The following is an 18,042-nucleotide window of genomic DNA, read 5'->3' as shown; positions in this document are numbered from 1 at the left end:
ACACCAGATTCGCCACTGCAATTTCTAAGTACCTTCCAGTTTTGCTTTGAGTGCTGATGGTATGTGGTTGTCTCAACCTTTCTACAGTAAAAATAGACTGCAATAGAGTGTTTCGTGTTGGACCCTTTCTGTAACGCACATTGGCTCACATACGTAAGTACATACACCTCCCTGCATTCTGTCATATTTTTGTTGAAGAAAGCAAGTTCAAGGAAATGGTTTTGCATTTCTGCATTTAAGGACTTGTGAGGGTCCTTCTATGAGAGTTTACTCAATAGATTTCTTGAGGAGCAATCGATGACTGACCCATATACATCAGAACTGCAGCATGTGTGATTGCTGAGCTGATGCTGGAAAAGAATCATTGATTTTTGTGAATTAAGAAAAGAGCACAGAGAGAGTAGAGGAAAGCAAGAATAAAGTGTAGGGCACTTGGGAGTGATTCAAACTGATCTGCTGTAAATGTTCCAGCTTTTTGCTCTTAAAGGAGAGAGAGTGTCAGAGATTTCAGATTTTTTTCAGTCGTCAACAGTCTTCCTTAGCTTCACTAAAATGCACCTCTGTGATCCATCTAGTCTTTGTGTATCGGCACTGGAAATTGTACTTTAGGGTTAGAGGATGTTTTTCCTTTTAGGAGAAGTATAGAAAGATGTCCAGGTGTCATATGACCTCAGCTTAATGAGGCTTAGTGTTCTGAAAATATATTTTGAGTGTCCCAGTGTTCTAATTAACTTTATGCTTTCTTGATGAGTCTGAGCATGAGGCACGTAGGTTCTGGGTATAAAAATTAGGGTTACAGAAAAAGAGAGAGAAGGTAAAGAATCAGGTCTACTGACAACTGAATGGACAAAAGAAGAGATTGCTGTACTTACTGTCTGTGGGTTGCAAAGATCTTGTATGAAGGGAACAAAGAAAGATGTGAGAAGCAGGAGAACACACTTTTTGACCATGAAAAAGTACTTCTGTGAAATGCTGTCTTCTAGTTTGACAGGAGAGAGACGCATTTAGATCTGTGAATGCATTGCTACAAAAGCATTAAGACTTTGTACGGGGAGAACTGCAAGGTCTGAAGAACTGTGCATTTATTTGCTGATCTGAACCAGCACAGACTTGCTTTTTTTAATGCTTTTTTTCCCACTGCTTTGAGTCAGAGAATCACAATGACAACAGAGAAAATTACATGGGCCTCCTATATACAATTTTAAGGTGAATAGGAAAGAAGCTTGGCAAGAGAAAAATCAGTGTGAGATAGTAAGGTATCCTCTTGTTTGTCACTCATGTCATTACTAGAAGATACAGCAGCATCCAAGCAAGATCGATAGCAGTCCTGTGGAGCTGTGGGTTTCAGTAGGTTCAGCTGGCTCTTTACAGTCAAAATCTGTTTTGACATGCTTCCTTCTTGGTTCTTTTAAGTTGCTCCATAAAAACGTGATTCGTGCTTTGTATTGCCATGACTTCTGAAAAAATATAAGGCAGCATCCAAAACTTTCCAGTTAGAGAAGTGGGAAGCTGCAGAGCACAGATGATAGCAACAGAGCTTAGTGTACCTTCAGGAACAAGCTCACAGTATAGCAGCACTTCCCAGGTTTAAGTACAAGAAATATTGGGGAAGCAAATGCCTTTTTAGGGCATTTAGAGGTACTGTTTTACATGTTGATCCTTTGCTGCCGAAAAATAGCAGCTCATTTTTGGCTTTCCCACTGTGGGAATCCTAAAGAGGTCTTGTCCTTCACCATCCACCAGTTGTGGAACTGGCTTTAACAAGCTGTGAGGATAGGTAAGGGTTAGCAGATATATACATTTACAAGGACATAAACATGTGTAACGTGATCACTTTATCAGGCTAAGATTTAATTCTTTTTTCAACTTTTAAAATGATTTGTGATTCTCTGTTGGGGGGGGGGGATGTGACACTGCTTATTTTATCCACAAATTTTATATATCATGTAGTGTATTTACACATCGGAAAAGTATGCTAACCCCTTGTTGCCAGTGATTTAAGCTGTCAAATAAAAAAGGTATGCTGCTATCTAGCTGAAGAAATGTATTAGCATGCGGAATGTATTAGTAGTACTGCTTCCTCTGGGAGGTTTTAATCAAGCCTCTTGTACTGATTGAGATGCAGTGCTCAGAAGTGTGAAAAATGATTAACAAAATCAAAAATCTAGAGCATTTTTCATGGAAACATTCATCAGTATATCTTATGTAATTACATAGCCAATAAATCAACATAGTGTGTAAGTGCTTCAGTCACAGCGTAAATATCTTAATGACTGAAACATCTTCACCCATGAATAATTTATACCTGTATGATACATTTTTCACATCCATGCTTTACTTCAACATGATAAACTGATACTTCTCTGTCAGGGAATGTGTGCTTGATTATTGCCTTCTGATTTCTCTTCCTTGTGTTTATTTTCCACAGTTAGACACACTCCATTTCTTCTCTTCTGGTTCCTCTAATGTAGTTATCTTATTTGTTCATCCTGTCTGGCTTGGTTTGCTTTCCCAGTGTATTTCAACAGGCACCTGGGAAATACCGCTAGAGCATAAACTGATTATGCATTTCTCAAGTAACTTGAGAAAGGAGCAGACTCTTGAAAGATATACTCATTCTCAACAGATATTTAGTTTCCTCTTCTCAAGACAGTCATTACAGAAAGAAGTTGCAGTAGGCCAGTAACAACTTGGGCTTTGCCATTTTTTGGATCGATGTGAGTTCAAATGTTTGTCTCACAGTACTGATGACATTGTTTGAGTCTTCTTCCCATATGTTTGTGAATGCAAGCTTGTTTGTAGCGCCAGAACCCACTAGAATATTCAAGAAGAAATAATTGTTTTTCAGCACAGGAATGGAAATAGGGAATTCTTCTGTTCTGCTGCGTGTGCTTCTTCGGCTGTATGCAAGTCACTGTGTGCATTCTGCCTTACTTAAACACTTAACAAGGCATCTAGAGAAGAGTTTAATTGTGATAACCTCCTCCTTTAGTTACTAGAGAAAGACAGGCAGCTACTGAGGGCAGCTCTTCCAACTCTAAAGCTGTTTAGTGCCTGAAGCTGCAAGCAGGAATGCTGCAGGGTGGACTCTCTTTTAGGGGATCACAGTTTAAAGTTTGGTTCAGATTTGTGAAGCAGCTTATTTTGGTAGTGCCTGTGAAAATTCAGCCTTTAAAAAATCAGTCCCAATTGAGCAGAAACAAAAATTGCTTGCATTTAATGCACACTTCCAAAAACACTTAATTTCCCCTTCACATCCTCAGGTTTCTAACTGGCAAAGAGATAACAGGAATATAAAAACTATTTCAAGTTGGGCACAGGGTAGGGCACGTAAACAAGGAGTTCTAAAATAATTAGCTGATGCTTTACTGATTTTGTATGTTCTTTCATCCAAGCATGTTTTTTCACTCAATTTCTATATTCAGTTTGCCTACGTTACTCTCTTAACTAGCACCTTAGCTGAGTGTTGGCTAATCAAGCTCTTATTCAATTTCTTGTATCATCATGAGGGCGTATTAGTTTTGAACAGTAATGCACCCTTTCACATTTTGTCTCTTCAGTGTCAGAATTACATTATTGGACTAATTTTCTAGACTTAAGACTGAAGGGAGTTATCTTACATCTGTCTTCTCCTCCATACTTTGAAGACGAATGCAGTTCTTTTACAGCTTCAATCTCAGGGACTTTGAGAGATGTCACGGTTGAACCTTTTCTTACCATTCCTACAGCAGGCTCCAGTGAATATAAATCTCGTCTGTTTGCTAGCAGGACATTTGGTAACTTTGCTCCAGCATAAGTTTTTGTTTTTTCTGTATTCTGATTGTAAGCACCTCCAAAGGCTTCTGATACCCCTCTCTTTGTCTCAGTCTTTTTATGTCCTTAAAGGATGCCTTCTGTATGCCTTCTGTTTGCTGTATCTTATTCCTCTGAGATCAGTTACTGATTGATAGGTATCAGTTAGCAGTTCTCAGGCATTCTACAGAATGTACTTCACCCTTATCACTGCCTGCTTTGTTTTGGCATTTAGAAAGCAGATTGCTGTCTGTTTCTTTGTTCCGTCTAGCACTTGTCTCTCTTTGGCATAGTTCCTCACCACAGACATCAGTCATGACTGTTGCTGCCTCCTATTTTTCTACTGTCTTTTTTTGGTGTTGGTCATTTACTATGCGTGTGCTGTTACAAGGCAGTACTTTATTCAGTGGCAGGATATTGCAAGGATCTTCTGAGCCTCCTCACATGCATTTTGCTTTAACTCCTACTATTTATAGCTGTCATGCCTCCTGCGCTTTCACCATTTTCTCCTAAATTGTTCTTTCTTTTTGTGAGGGATTTCTGGTAGACCCTTTCTTTGTCTTCTTCATTGGAATCCCAGGCACAGCTACAGGTTGGGCAGAGAAGAGAGTCAGAGCAGCCCTGCGGAGAAGGACTTGGGGGTGTTGGTCGATGAGAAAATGAACATGAGCCGGCCTCAGTGTGCTCACAGCCCAGAAAGCCAACTGTATCCTGGGCTGCATCAAAAGGAGCGTGACCAGCAGGTTGAAGGAGGTGATCCTGCCCCTCTGCTCTGCTCTTGTGAGACCTCACCTGGAGTATTGTGTGTAGTTCTGGTGTCCTCAACATAAAAAGGACATGGAACTGTTGGAACAAGTCCAGAGAAGGGCCACGAGGATGATCAGGGGACTGGAGCCCCTCCCGTATGAAGATAGGCTGAGAAAGTTGGGGGTGTTCAGGCTGGAGAAGAGAAGGCTGCGTGGAGACCTCATAGCAGCCTTCCAGTATCTGAAGGGGGTCTATAGGAATGCTGGGGAGTGACTCTTTATTAGGAACTGTAGTGATAGGACAAGGGGTAACAGGTTGAAACTTGAACAGGGGAAGTTTAGATTGGATATAAGGAAGAAATTCTTTACTGTAAGGGTGGTGAGGCGCTGGAATGGGTTGCCCAGGGAAGCTGTGAATGCTCCATCCCTGGCGGTGTTCAAGGTCAGGCTGGACAGAGCCTTGGGTGACACGGTTTTTAGTGTGAGGTGTCCCTGCCCATGGCAGGGGGGTTGGAACTGGATGATCTTACGGTCTTTTCCAACCCTAACTACTCTATGATTCTACAGTTCCATTATCATAGCTGTTGTCCTTAGACCTTTCTCTTCTTTTCTGAAATTTAATTTAGCATCCTTCTCTAACCATGCCTGTTTTAAATTCCAGGTGGTTTTTAGCTTCAGTTGTTCCAGAGAGTGGTTCATTAACACATCCTGCTTCCCTAACCTAGTGCATCTCTGATTCTGACAGACTGAGAGCTCCAAGACGTGCCAGATTCACAAACTTCTTCTTGCTTTCATAATTTTCAACACTAAGATCAGATATTTGACACCTAAAATGATACTGTTCTAGAATTTCTTTAAGTGACATGTTGTCTGGTTAGAGAAATAGAATAGCCATGGAGATTTTGTGGGGGAAACTATGAAAATGGTGTAAGTACTACATAGGTATAATACTGATCTTTTGTTGTCTAATTTTACCAGATTCGGTAGCAACAGCATCTGGACCGCTGCTAGTTGAAGTTGCCAAAACTCCCGGTGCTGCTCTTGGGGTTGCACTAACTACCTCGATGTGCTGCAACAAGCAGGTCATTGTCATAGACAAAATCAAATCTGCAAGTATTGCAGACAGGTGAGTGTGACAGAAGGCTGGCACTGCAAGTCCATACATCCATTTTATTTGTACTTTCATTCAGTTTGGTTTTAAAGAAACCCTTCCCTTTTTTGATAAAATGGACTGAACCAGACGCTCTTAAGGTTGCAGGTCTTAGAATTAGCACTTTGTCAGATTGTTTTTGCATACTGCCGAGTTTAAGACTTCCAGGACACAAGTTATTTTAGCTCATTCATGTAGTATTAAGTGGCATAAGCCAGCCCCCATGTAATATGTGACTGTCTGCTTGCACTATGCAGCACAGGAGTTCAGAGGTCTGCTCTGACTATTAAATGTAACGCTGTGGCAGAGATCCGCATTTAAAGCAATACATAACCCACTGGAAGTAAGCCCACAGTGTGGAACAGCTATTGAGGGAAGTAAATTTTGAGGCTTTGCAACCTTGAGGTGTTCTTTTAGAATAGATCGCTCATTCTTGTGGCACAGTGAAATGGAGCTCCTTAGGTCTGGATTTTTAATTGATCTTGTAGAATACAACTGAGGTATTCCAAAGACTGGCTTCTGTGGTTTGAAGTTATTTTGCTGCAGCTTTTCCACTTCATTTAAATGTTTAAATAAAACCATTTAAACCATTTTAAAAAAATGGTAGATAGTTTTCCCCAGTGGTCTAAAGCTCTGTAATAGAGCTGTGAGATCATTTCTGAGGTGCGTGCGTGTGTATGTGTGTGTGTATGTGTTTATACATATACAGTATATTTCTATATACATATCTCTATCGAAAAATTCCTTAAGTATTACGTTTCAGCAGCAAATTCCTCCTGCATGTCCCCAGTCACCCTACCTTGTAACTTCTCTCTGACAACGGTGCTTTTGGTAGCACCCACTTGTAGCAGTGAGTCTACAGCTCCTCTGTGGGCTTTTCCCTACAGTAGAAACTTTGAGAGTGACGGCCATTGATCCAGGGGTGTTCTCCAGTTCAATGGTGCAGGATGCTTTAATTTTCTCCCTCTGTTTTTTCCCATTTCGCAGGGGGTAACCAATTAAAGGAGCTGTCCACTTGACTGGTACGTCGGGATGCTGACTGCTGTGTTTGCATTTCTCAACTCATCCAGTAGCCAGTCTCTTGAGTGCAGCAAGATTTAGCAGATAGCCCCCTCCCCACCCCACTCCTCAAGTCACCATGCTAGCCCTGGTTTCATTATTTGTTTGACTACTGCATAATTTCATCATCATTTATAGCTTTTGTACTAATAAATGTTTGAACTGTAACTCAAAAAATGATGAACTGGGTGCTTGTGTGAGGGATATGTGACCAAGTTATTTGAGTCTCCTTAAGCTCTTCTCATTTTATTCTGCTGTCATTCACACATATTTTTATAGTCAGCTATCCCATTCCAGTTCTGTGAGTGATGTCTTGGCATCTACTGTATTAACTGAATTGTTTTTAAGGTTTGTACTAATAGATATAAAGTCTGACCAGTGACAATGCCTACAAAGCACAAATCTCTCTCGAAAAAAAAGAACACGTTCATACTTGTCATGACCAGTTTGAAGGCAGTAAAGCTCATTTGCCAAGCAAGAAGTATACCTGATCATACTGAGTTTTTCCCCTTTTATGTAGATGTGGTGCATTACATGTAGGAGACCATATTCTGTCCATTGACGGCACCAGCATGGAGTACTGTACGCTGGCAGAAGCAACGCAGTTTTTGGCTAATGCAGCAGATAATGTCAAACTTGAGATCCTTCCTCATCACCAGACACGGCTGGCGCTGAAAGGCCCGGAGCACGGTAAGAGGATCTGTAACACCAGAGACTGCTCTTATTGTTTCTGCCTTTCACTTTGGCTGCCCTTGCTGAATGGCCAAGAAAGCTGTCATGGCAGTTATATCTGTAAATGTTGTTTCAGCTCCGCAGGTTAAGGTTCTGCAGTTTCTGAGAAGCTCTGTGTTTTCTCGACTTTAATGTACCCTCTGAAATTCCTATGGATAGAGAGAGAAATCTTTTACTGAGAAGTGGCTTTGCACACTTGTAAATGTACATAAAGACACCTGTTGACTCACTGCTGCAGTCATTGGAGGGGCAACTTCAGTAAATGAATCTCTAAATTGCTTCTTAAATGCAGAGTGGGGGAGGAAGGACCACAGCCAACTTCTTTTCAGTATATCAACTTGTTAGTCTGTTATGAACACTTCATTAGTAACACCTGTTCTCCCCTGAAATACCTGAAAAAAGCCCTGTGTTTTCTCTTGTTAATGGCATTATTATTGAAAGCCATCATCTTTCGAAGTACTTCTGAGATTGCTTCATGGGCTCATTGTCAGTGCTTATGAAAAAGGTTTGTTTGTAAACAGTTCCCTAGATCCCAGCCTTTTCACCGTGATATTTATTTCATACCAACATGCTTGAAGAGAATAGCTTCCCAATTTCAAACCAAATATATACTAAATGTCTTAGCATTTGAAGATGGGTTCTGCCTGTCTTGTCTTCTAAATAATCCATAGAAAGTGGTTAATTCATGGTGTACATAAGTTCAGTCTAACGTATTGCACGTTGGTGGCAGTCAAAGAAATAACAAGGGTTACCAACAGACAAATACGTACCTGTGTTGCAGTATGAACCAGTGGTACCATCTTCTGAGGCTGTCTTACTGTGCTTCTGCCTTCAGTAGACCAAGACAAGATTTCTGAGGCCTAGACATGTCAATGATGGTAAATATTCTTGGACATCTATCTAAGATCCAGGCTGTCCCTGGATAAGTGACACTCTGGTCAGTTTGTCAGAGTGGTAAATGTCGAACTAGTAGCTGGGGAGATACTCATTTCCCCTTGGACCAGGGTGAACAGAAAATAGTCCCTGTTCTTCCATTATTCAGCACTTCTTTCCCCTTTCTACTTAAGCCAGTTAGAGGGGCAAAGGAGCAGAGAGTGGTACTGCAGCAGCAGAATGAGATGGAGACCAAATTTTGCAATGTATTTCTATTCTTTTCAGTTATGATAGCATGTTGCAAACAGATCTTTCATGGGGTTTTTTTGAAGTGAAGATGTCACACAATCAATTTCTGGCTGGTTAAAGAACCTTTGAAGAGTGTTGGTTTTGGGAAGATAAGTCTCAGGGCCAAAGATGTATGTAGGTGATTGTGTAACTTGAAGCAATTATTTCTTAACCAACATTTAAAACAAAATGATGCCATTGATGTTCCAGTCACCTTGACCCAGTGTAGATGCTTAGAAAAAGTAATGTTCTTGCCATGCCAGGGTTAGGAACTGATCATTATAAAATCCTATCAGGGGGATCTGCAAGGAGCATCTTTTGGGAACAAATCCAATTAAGTTGCTTTCTTAAGTAAGGCAGACTAACTGTGATGTTTACAGCCCTTCCCAGCCCCTCACCAGGTAGTAATACTCCAGTATCACAACCAACTCAAGGTGTAACATGCATTATGGAAGCAAGTACCCTCTTGGAAGCAACCTTTCATCAGGTGTGGTGTGTGGCCTAGGTGCTGCAGAGTTTGCAAAGCTCCTTTTATGTATCTGGGCTAAGCTGAATCCTTAGGGCTGTATCTGTTAAGCTCAGTTATTGGTCTTAGGGGAACATGTTAGGAATTTTAAAAGGGCAGGAAATTCAGCATATAAAATAAATTGAAATTTTAGCCTTAAAATAAAATGGAGAGCACTATAAAAGATCAGATTTTTTTTTTTTTCATATTTTTTTTCCTTTATACCGTGCTGCTAACATTCATTTCTCTTGCTGCCCCATTAGTTTTATGTTCACTGTACACAGCCCTGGGTTGGAATAGCTCAAATTACCACAGTTACACACGATAGGATTTTCTTTTACAGAACTTTTGTTGAATTAGGATTATTCTTGTTCAAGCTGAGCAAACCAAATCTGTGTGCCTCCCCGCTTGGGAGGACATTTTTATCTCAACTCTCAGTGTGAAAATAAAACATTAAAAAAAAGAAAAAAAATCAAAGACTAGCAGATAATTTCCTGCTGGAAGCAGTCTTTTTAATTAAGCAAAGCTCACAGCAACCTGAAAATAATGAAAATCCACCTAGCCACGTCATTCTTATTAGATTTTCATTTTTACACCGTAGTTAAAAGTTTGGAAATCTTGCTGTCTGTGTGTGTAATCAAATAGACAGTTTCATCTGAGAAGATACATAAGTCTGTAAGACACCTATGGCTATATCCGGCTACTGCTGCTGTTTCTGGGACTCTTGCTGACATGAGATTTTCCGAAGTCTCTGAGGTCACTGGCGATTGAGCCCATGGGTGAGGTACCCCAAGGCGCAGGCTGGCAGGTACTGGCATCCCACCCAACCCTTACCTTTGGTATCTGTTGAGGGCAGGAAAACAAATGGATTCTTTTGATTCAAACACATCAGGGCACAGAGGGGGTGCTCTGAGACAGACCCAGGGCACCCTGATGAAGGACACAGGAGCGTGACTGGGAGTGCCAGGGCCTCCGGAGTGCCAATCTCCCCACAAGGCTGTGGGGATATGATGGGCCCCTGTACTCTCCTTTTCCTCTCCCTTCCCTGGTGTGTACTCCTCCCCACAGTGACAGACATTGCTTTTGAGTCAGAGGAGGGTTAATATTTTCAGACAAGTAGCAGATCATTACTCATGTAAATATGAAGTGAAACGAAAGAGTAGCTTTTCTTCTGATACTGCACAGTGCTGTGGTGACTACGATTTTCCCACACAAGGAACACAAGGTGTGGGTCCAACCTAAACAGTCAAGATTTTTGGCTACTGTTATATGTGTCTGCAGCCATTATAGTTGGAGCAGGTAGCAGAGAAAAGCAGTACAGCTCATGGACCAAAGACTACGTGTGGTTTCACTGTATGGGTGAACCCCTCAGTCATCTGAGTGAATAGTTTATAGTGTTCCTATGTAGTTCAGCAAGCACATGGTGATGCTAAATTTCATGATAAATAGACTGTATTTAATGAGGGGTGACTCCAGTCATTTTCCTTTAATATTTGACACATCAACTGAGATGCTTCCCATTCTCTTGGTAAATATTGGCTTTCATTTTTGGCATGTCCCAGGCTGCCCATGCTTAGAATCAGCGTTAAATATGGTTTCAAATTTCATCCAGAAAAGGGTCATTTTAAAGGTTTAAAGATCAAGTTGACAAAAAAAAAAACAAAACACACAATAAATTGCACATCCACCTAATCAGTAAGAACTCTTTTCTTTATTAACCAGGCTTCAGGATACAGGTTTTCAGCTGCTGGCCCAGGGAAGTCGTTTACTGCACAGAGTAGCGTAATGCCAACAATAGATGGTGGCAGAATTAAAATGTCAATGCAGTAAATTGAAATGACTGGCAAGTAAACATCTCCATTCCAGGCAGTGCTATTTATAGTATCTGTTGGTCTTTTTAGCAGATGAATGCAAGGAGAGACTTACTAACCTTCAGTTAGTGATCAGATGTAATACCTTAGTATTTTCTAAGGAATTCTGCAATCTTAGCTCCTAAAGCCAGAGTGAGATTAGAAATTGATTCAGTACTAATCTTTTTAAAAATAAATACAAGACCACAAAAAAAAAAAAAATCAGAAGCATTTATTCTGAGAAAAAATAAATACTATTTCTGTTCCTCAGCTTAGCACCCCCTGGTGAGAAAACAAGACCAGGTTATTTATTATTTGATTTTCATTTCAATTTCCATTTTTGACTTCTTTTTTTGTTTGTGCAGTTCAGTTACTTTTCCCTCTTCTCTGGTCCTTTTGTTTTCTGATTTTCCATCATCCCTTCATGTGGGCAGTGAAGTTTCAAAGAAGCAACAGGCAACTTACCTGGGATTCGTGTGCCAGCAGCCACAGCAGCCTCCTCACCTACCACCATTATAACACCTACCACCCTGACAATTGCAGGATGCCAGCCTTGAAATTCCAGAAAACATCTCCTCAAAAAAGCCTTCGTAATGTTCCACACTTTTTCCTGCTGACATAGTCTCTCCTCCTCCTCTTCTTCCTCTTCCTCCCTCCCCTCCTCTTTCACTCATAATTTTCCCATTTCAGGCACTAAAACCTTTTCAGTTTTATGAATGCTACACTTTTTCATAGCCATGCCAAGGTTATTTCTGACATTTTATGCCTTTTCTTTCTGTAACAAGGCAACCTTCGTGGACAGAAAAAGGCTTGAAAATTCTGAATGAATCAGCTCTTGCTATATGAGTAGACCGTTAGATTTGAGTAGTGCAAATAAAGCACAATTTCTGCATGCGAAGCATTGCTTAAAAATACTTTGTCAGAAATCACCTTCTACAAAAAGGCATTTCTAAAATCAGTGTATCTAGACATATTGATCTGCATTGGTTCATGGATATGTGTTGAAAAATTTAGTTTAACATTCTTTGCCTAAAATAAGCTGTATCCAATGAATGTACTTTTGGTATCTACATTATCTTTGTTAGCTTCCAGCGGGTATTTTCATGAAATGCTGGCTATACTGTTACCTAGGGTCACCTATGTGGTTTAATGTCTTTGTTATCTGAAATGCACAAACCATTCCTGTGCATCATACACGTTGTTTGATTCATTGATGAGTTATAGGCATGTGCCGCGCTCTTCCATGAAGAATGAGTGCTGTGTGCCAAGTGTCTGATTTCTTACAGCAGCTTTGGTGTCTTCGTCCTTCTCTCCTACCTCCATGAGTGCATACAGCCTGAGTTCCCTGAACATGGGGACCTTACCTCGCAGCCTCTACTCCACCAGCCCGCGTGGGACAATGATGAGGCGGAGGATGAAAAAGAAGGACTTCAAAAGCTCCTGTAGGTGGTAACAGCATTTGCTCCAAATGTGCAGTGAATGGGTGGAGGAGGGGGAAGATACAGGAAAAAGGTACAAAGTACCTTAATTAATACGTATCTACTAGGCAGAAGAGAAATAATTGGAGTTTCTGTTAGATGTAGGGAAGCATCAGCATACAAATATTTGTCCAAGCTAAAATGAGATGAAATGCAGTTTAACTGTCTAATCTGAAACATGTAAAGCAATGTTTTTTTCAGACAATTGTGGAAGAGTTTATTATACCATTACTTATTTTTAAATTATTTATTTTTAAATACCTTTATTTTTAAATACCTTTTTCAGCTCTTCCCGTTTCCACCAGAGATTAGAATTCATAGCTGAATAGTTCAAAACAGATTGCTGGTAAGCTCAACCAACTATCATATGACAGAAGGAGAAAAGCTTGCCACAGTACCTCCTAAGTAGTTTTAATGTTTCTATCTACATCGTAACCTGTATGGTCAATTTTGTGAAGAAGAGCAACAAATAACAGTGAAGACTGAATAGCCTTGTTTCTGACGACTCTCTCAAAGCATGGATTTCCCAAGAGTCAGTAATTTCCCAAGTCAGCGTTGGATATATTTCAGGCTGTTCCACTTTGCATATTGCCAAGTATTCACTGAGCCAGAGGAATATGGCTGTATGAGCACATTGTTTCCCAGACTCTGTGTAAGTGCTGCCTCTCCTTTTGGCTTGTACATCTTTGTGTGATCCTCAGCAGCTCAGTTCCTCCAGAGCAGGGAGCTGAGAACTACTCTCTAAATGATCTGTTCCAGCTAATTAATGCTTACAGGTCCACTCTGGAAAAACTGAGCTGCTGTGCATTACAGCACTGCTGCCCTGTATTAAATATTTCCCATGGTGATAGTAAAACCAGAGAAAACCAGTAGCCTCCATCTAAGGCCTGTCACTGTGGAGTTCTGAGGAAACACTTGAAACTGAGGTTTTGCTTTCTTGCAGTTTTTTGTTGCTTGCTTGTTCTTATTTCATTTGTAAAGCAAATATTTTTACATAATGTTTGCCCGTAAGTGCATTTTTTATTTTTACTCTGATCAGCCATTTTTCACAACTCATTTATTGACATGTTAGCTTCCAATACATTGTTTTGCATCATGGGGAGATAGCGTGTCCATCCATGGCGTGGCATCAGGAGGGGTCCAGCTCTTACATGTCCTCATGTGCACATGAGAAACAGTAGTAATGTTACTCTAATAGTAATTTATTTTAATGGTAAAATAATGCTGGATGCAAAAAAAAAATAGCTCTTCAATTGTGTTCTATTGTAGCTGTTCAACAGAGGACTGTTAATCCTGAAAGCTAATCCTATTATTATGAATCTTGGAGACAGCCTTTACTTGTGGTGGTGTATTTTTAAGACATTCTTCCTTCAAGGGAGCCATGCCCTGCAGTTTGGTATCCTGCAAAGAAAGGCTCAAAACAAGGCCAATGACATTAGATTTAAGCGGGACAGTCACATAAGCACTGAAGCCCACCTGAAAGATTCCTCAAGTCAGAAGGCCCTGGGGATGACAGGCTGCTATGATTAAACAAATCTCTAGCTAGGAGGAATTAGGATGAGGCTTTGTTATGGGGTTGTATATTATGTATTTGTGTTGTGAAGTCTGGATATATATAGAGCATTAGAAAATACGCGAAACTGGCCCTATCACTGATGCTGTGTCTCACCTCAAGCAGTGACTACATCATGATCCCTGAATCAGAGCTGGCTTTAGAGGCACTTACTGGCAAGCCAGGCTTGCTCACCATCTCCATGAGCTTGCCTTTTAGCCCATGCAGAGTTCCTTACTCCGGTTTCTAGACTTTTAACCATACTTGTAACTACAGTAACAGCCAACTTAAAGAGACCCGCACTGCACTGAATGTGCTAGAAGTGACTGTAATAGAGAATAATCGGTCCTAAACTGTACCCTTCCACCAGCCATCAACAGGATTTGGAAGACCTTGCCCCTCTCCCTTTGTGGGAAACTCATAAGAACTAGTTAGCATTGACTGCTGTCCTTTTCCTAGAAGAGGAAGAGCACACTCAGTTTTAGTGGGATTTTTTATTATTTAATCCTCTTGGATAACTTCAGGGTTTTATTAACGTAACTTCTAATAAATCTTTTAAGATGTCGTTTGGGAAGAAAAGGATGTATTGGTGAAGGGTGCTATAAAGTTTATGTTTCAAGTTATTTAGGCAAACCTGCATAATTTCTTGTGATCATGCTAAACTTCATGATAATGAAGTGTGATGATACAGCAGGGTCCGAGAGTTTTATAGCCATGATTTCACAATCATTGCATTAGTTAAACAGATCTTTCCAAACACATGGCTGTAAAAATCGAAGGCTTGCCCTGCTCTCACGTGCTTTGTTTATGCCACTTGTTTTCCTCTGCCTTCTTGTTTTTATTTTGTTTTCATTTGTTTTAAAGTATGGTATTCATTCGGGAAACTCTCTAGATCATTATTTGGTTAAAGTTTAAATCCTGAAGTTCACTGTTATAGGCCCATATTAGTACTTGAAAGTGAGACACAATTTTATGCCAACTTACATGATACTAGATACCACCATATCTGGTAGAAATTAGAGAGGATCATAGATGCGCATGGATGCTGTTTTCTCAGTACATCCAAATTAGCTGCTGCCAGGAGGAACCATGACCATTTTGCAATTTCTTGAGGGTTAGAGCAGGAGACTGAAGGCATAATAATCCACGTATGTACCTTTAAATACATCCTGCTCTGTTTCTCGTATGGCTGCAGGAATAAAAGTAACAAGTACGTAGTCTTCACATTCAGGATTATTATTTACGTCACTGCAGAGCGTTTAGTAAACCAGACCCCAGGAGTGTTCCTAAGAGTGGGATGAAAACTATAGAAATATGCTGAAATGTACCCCTAGTAGTAGCAAGCCGGGTTCACTACAACTACATGTACATCCATGCTCCTTTTTAAACCGTTAAGGCTACTTCCTGGCCTGTAAAGCTTCGAATCCATCAAACAGCAAAAAGAAATGGCAGTGTTTGTTGCTGCAGTTATTGTTGCTACAAATCCCAACGTGCTCTTAAATCATGGATTTGGGCACTTGTGGCATTTTATAGAGGCTTAGCAGATAGCTGTTGTTACATGACTTGAAAACATATTTCCATCTCTGCTCTTTTTTATTTCTGGTCCATTTTCTTTGGGAGTGGGAGGAGTTCCTAATTGTCACTTTCAAGTGTCCACATCATCAAAATGCTTATTAGGGTGAGTTTTAAATCCCACAAATATTAACTGAATTTCCCAATGTGAATGAAAAACTTAGCTGTGCTGAAAGCTGAAATAAATGTTTTGAGACCTTTAGGCTCCCTAGTAGGGCATTAGAAAAAGAGTGAGAAAGTTACAGAGCCTGCTGCACAGGAGGAATGGAAACACAAGTTGTGAGAAACAAAGACACAGCTAGCAAGTAATTCTTGTATGCCCTCAAAGAAGGGGAAAATGGAACTTTTTTGAGCTTGGATGCCCTAAATTTAGACATTTCTAGAAGTTGTGTTAGGGGATCTGATATTATATAAACTCTGAATTTATCTGGTTTAGGCATATTTTAACCTTTGCAGCAGTGAGGACTGGAGAAACTCATTTCTTCAATGCAGTGAATGCAAAAGCTGGTGGCCATTTCTAAAAACAAATTAGTACTTGCATTTGAATGTGACCATATCTGAGTGCAGATAAAAGAAACAGTAAGAAAGAAGCTATCGAGTAACTAAAATAATACACAATCCTTAGGAAAATTAAAATTCAAGTAAGTGAGAATTCGCAGTAATTTAGAAAAGGTGATTTCAGAGTTGAAAGGAGCTTTGCTGGGAGAAAACAAATTAATGAGGAGTTTGACAAGTGAAACTTTTGGAGCAGAATGTCATTGCCAACTGTGCCACATAAATCAGGTTTTATTTCAGAGCAAAAGGCTAATACTTGTAGCCCCAGAGTATGGAAAATACTTATACAACTTCTGGCATCTTTGTACGGCTGTGCTGGTATTATCTGTAGTATGGAAACAGCAACTAATTTTTTCCCACATCCAGGAAAAAAATCCACAGTTAAACAATCTCTCAAATAAACCTTGAACTTTTATCTAATTCTTAGTAGCTTCTGCAGGCAGAAACAGATCTTGAAGGAAGTTAGAGATGGAGAGGCAATGGTGTAGATCTGTAACACAAAAGCATTCAGATTCCTCAGCATTGGAGGACTGACATTACTGGTCTGAACAGGAATTGAAAAAACCTAGCTTTCTGTGTATGACATAATGGAAGGCAGTAGTTCGTCACTGAGAGAATTCGAACAATGATGCAAGACATTTAGGCAGAGATCAAAGAACTGAAGGTGCAGTCTCCTCATTTCATAGGTAATTGCACTGAATCCCAATGTTGGTTTTGTCTTGATTTGCTCTCTAAGGCAGCCCATTCAGAACAGCAGAAGGAGTGAATAGGGAGTACAGAAGTAGCTGCCTGTGTTTCTTACAGAAGTGTCCCCCAGGTCCTTTGAGAGAACCCAAAGAACCTTTTTTTCTCCCAATCTCTTGAGATATACTGGTTGCTAAAACAGAGGGGTTTGTTCAACTTACACTACCCAATTAGCCTGGCAAATTGCTGACACGTAGCAAACATATACAGTGTGGCAGGAGGGCATCCTTATTTGTTGCAAACAAGCCTGGGCCATGTGCTTTGCTGCTAACAACAGAGCATTGCTGTGCAATGTTCAAAAGAGCTTGTGCGAATCCGCCTGAATAACAGCTGTGCTTGCGCTTCCAATTCCCTTAGCTCCTGTGAAAATTCTGCTTATCCACGCCTCAAACCTAATGCAAACAGAATTCAGGGATGTTCTGAGATTTTGGGGGTGGGAGTGTCAAACACATCTATTTTACTCAGTACAGAACTATCTTTTTGCATTCTAACGTGCAACCAGATGTTTTCTATTCTCTTCTGTGTCATAACTGTTGATGCATAATTTATGAACCTTAGCCTAAGTTGACTTTAAAAGAGATGTTTCATTGACTAGGTTTGTTGTACAGATCAATTTGCTCAAAGAGCAATGAAATTTCTGCTGTGTATGAATGTCTCTCCTCCTGGTCTGCTCTGTTTTGTAGTGTCTTTAGCCTCTAGCACTGTTGGTTTGGCTGGGCAGGTTGTCCACACAGAAACCACAGAAGTAGTGCTGACAGCTGACCCCATGGTGGGGTTTGGGATACAGCTCCAGGGGAGCGTGTTTGCTACTGAGACCTTGACCTCTCCACCTCTCATTTCCTATATTGAGTCTGACAGTCCGGCGGAAAGGTGAGCTTCTTTCAGTTGGCTGCTAGGTACATTTTGGTGAGCATTCCTTGGGGTACTTTGGGCTTGTTGCTTTCAATTTGTGACAAATTGCAGGGCCTTGCTCAATGCAAGTGTGGCAAATAATAAGCTGTGTGTTCTGACAAGGGTATTTCATATGCTTGATCAGCTGTAAGAAGAATGACAAGCACCAGTGGTTTTGTCATCCAGAGTCCTCTGGCAGGAGACTGGAAGCTATATTCAGGCAAAAGGGAGGGGAAGAGGGAAATGGGAAACATT

At 40.5% G+C, this 18,042-nt stretch overlaps 1 protein-coding gene across 16 annotated transcripts in view; it reads left to right on the top strand.

Annotated features, from left to right (window-relative positions):
- GRIP1 (glutamate receptor interacting protein 1) overlaps positions 1-18,042 on the top strand; it is a 324,193-nt gene that overhangs the window by 268,300 nt on the left and 37,851 nt on the right. For 10 of the 16 annotated variants that reach the window (XM_062613670.1, XM_062613666.1, XM_062613681.1 and 7 more), the window contains 4 exons: positions 5,517-5,664; positions 7,268-7,437; positions 12,282-12,437; positions 17,580-17,766. In XM_062613670.1, the coding sequence (XP_062469654.1) occupies positions 5,517-5,664; positions 7,268-7,437; positions 12,282-12,437; positions 17,580-17,766 (661 nt within the window). Of the gene's footprint in view, positions 1-5,516; positions 5,665-7,267; positions 7,438-11,429; positions 11,586-12,281; positions 12,438-17,579; positions 17,767-18,042 lie in introns of all 16 variants that reach the window. The other 6 variants (XM_062613673.1, XM_062613675.1, XM_062613679.1 and 3 more) reach the window with 5 other exon arrangements.

The sequence above is a fragment of the Pezoporus occidentalis genome, unplaced genomic scaffold (assembly GCF_034315485.1).
Source record: "Pezoporus occidentalis ecotype Australia unplaced genomic scaffold, CSIRO_AGI_Poc_V1 ctg17, whole genome shotgun sequence".
NCBI classification, from domain to species: Eukaryota; Metazoa; Chordata; class Aves; order Psittaciformes; family Psittacidae; genus Pezoporus; species Pezoporus occidentalis.
Note: the sequence above shows the minus strand (reverse complement) of the source record. Positions and strands in the feature narration are given on the sequence as shown.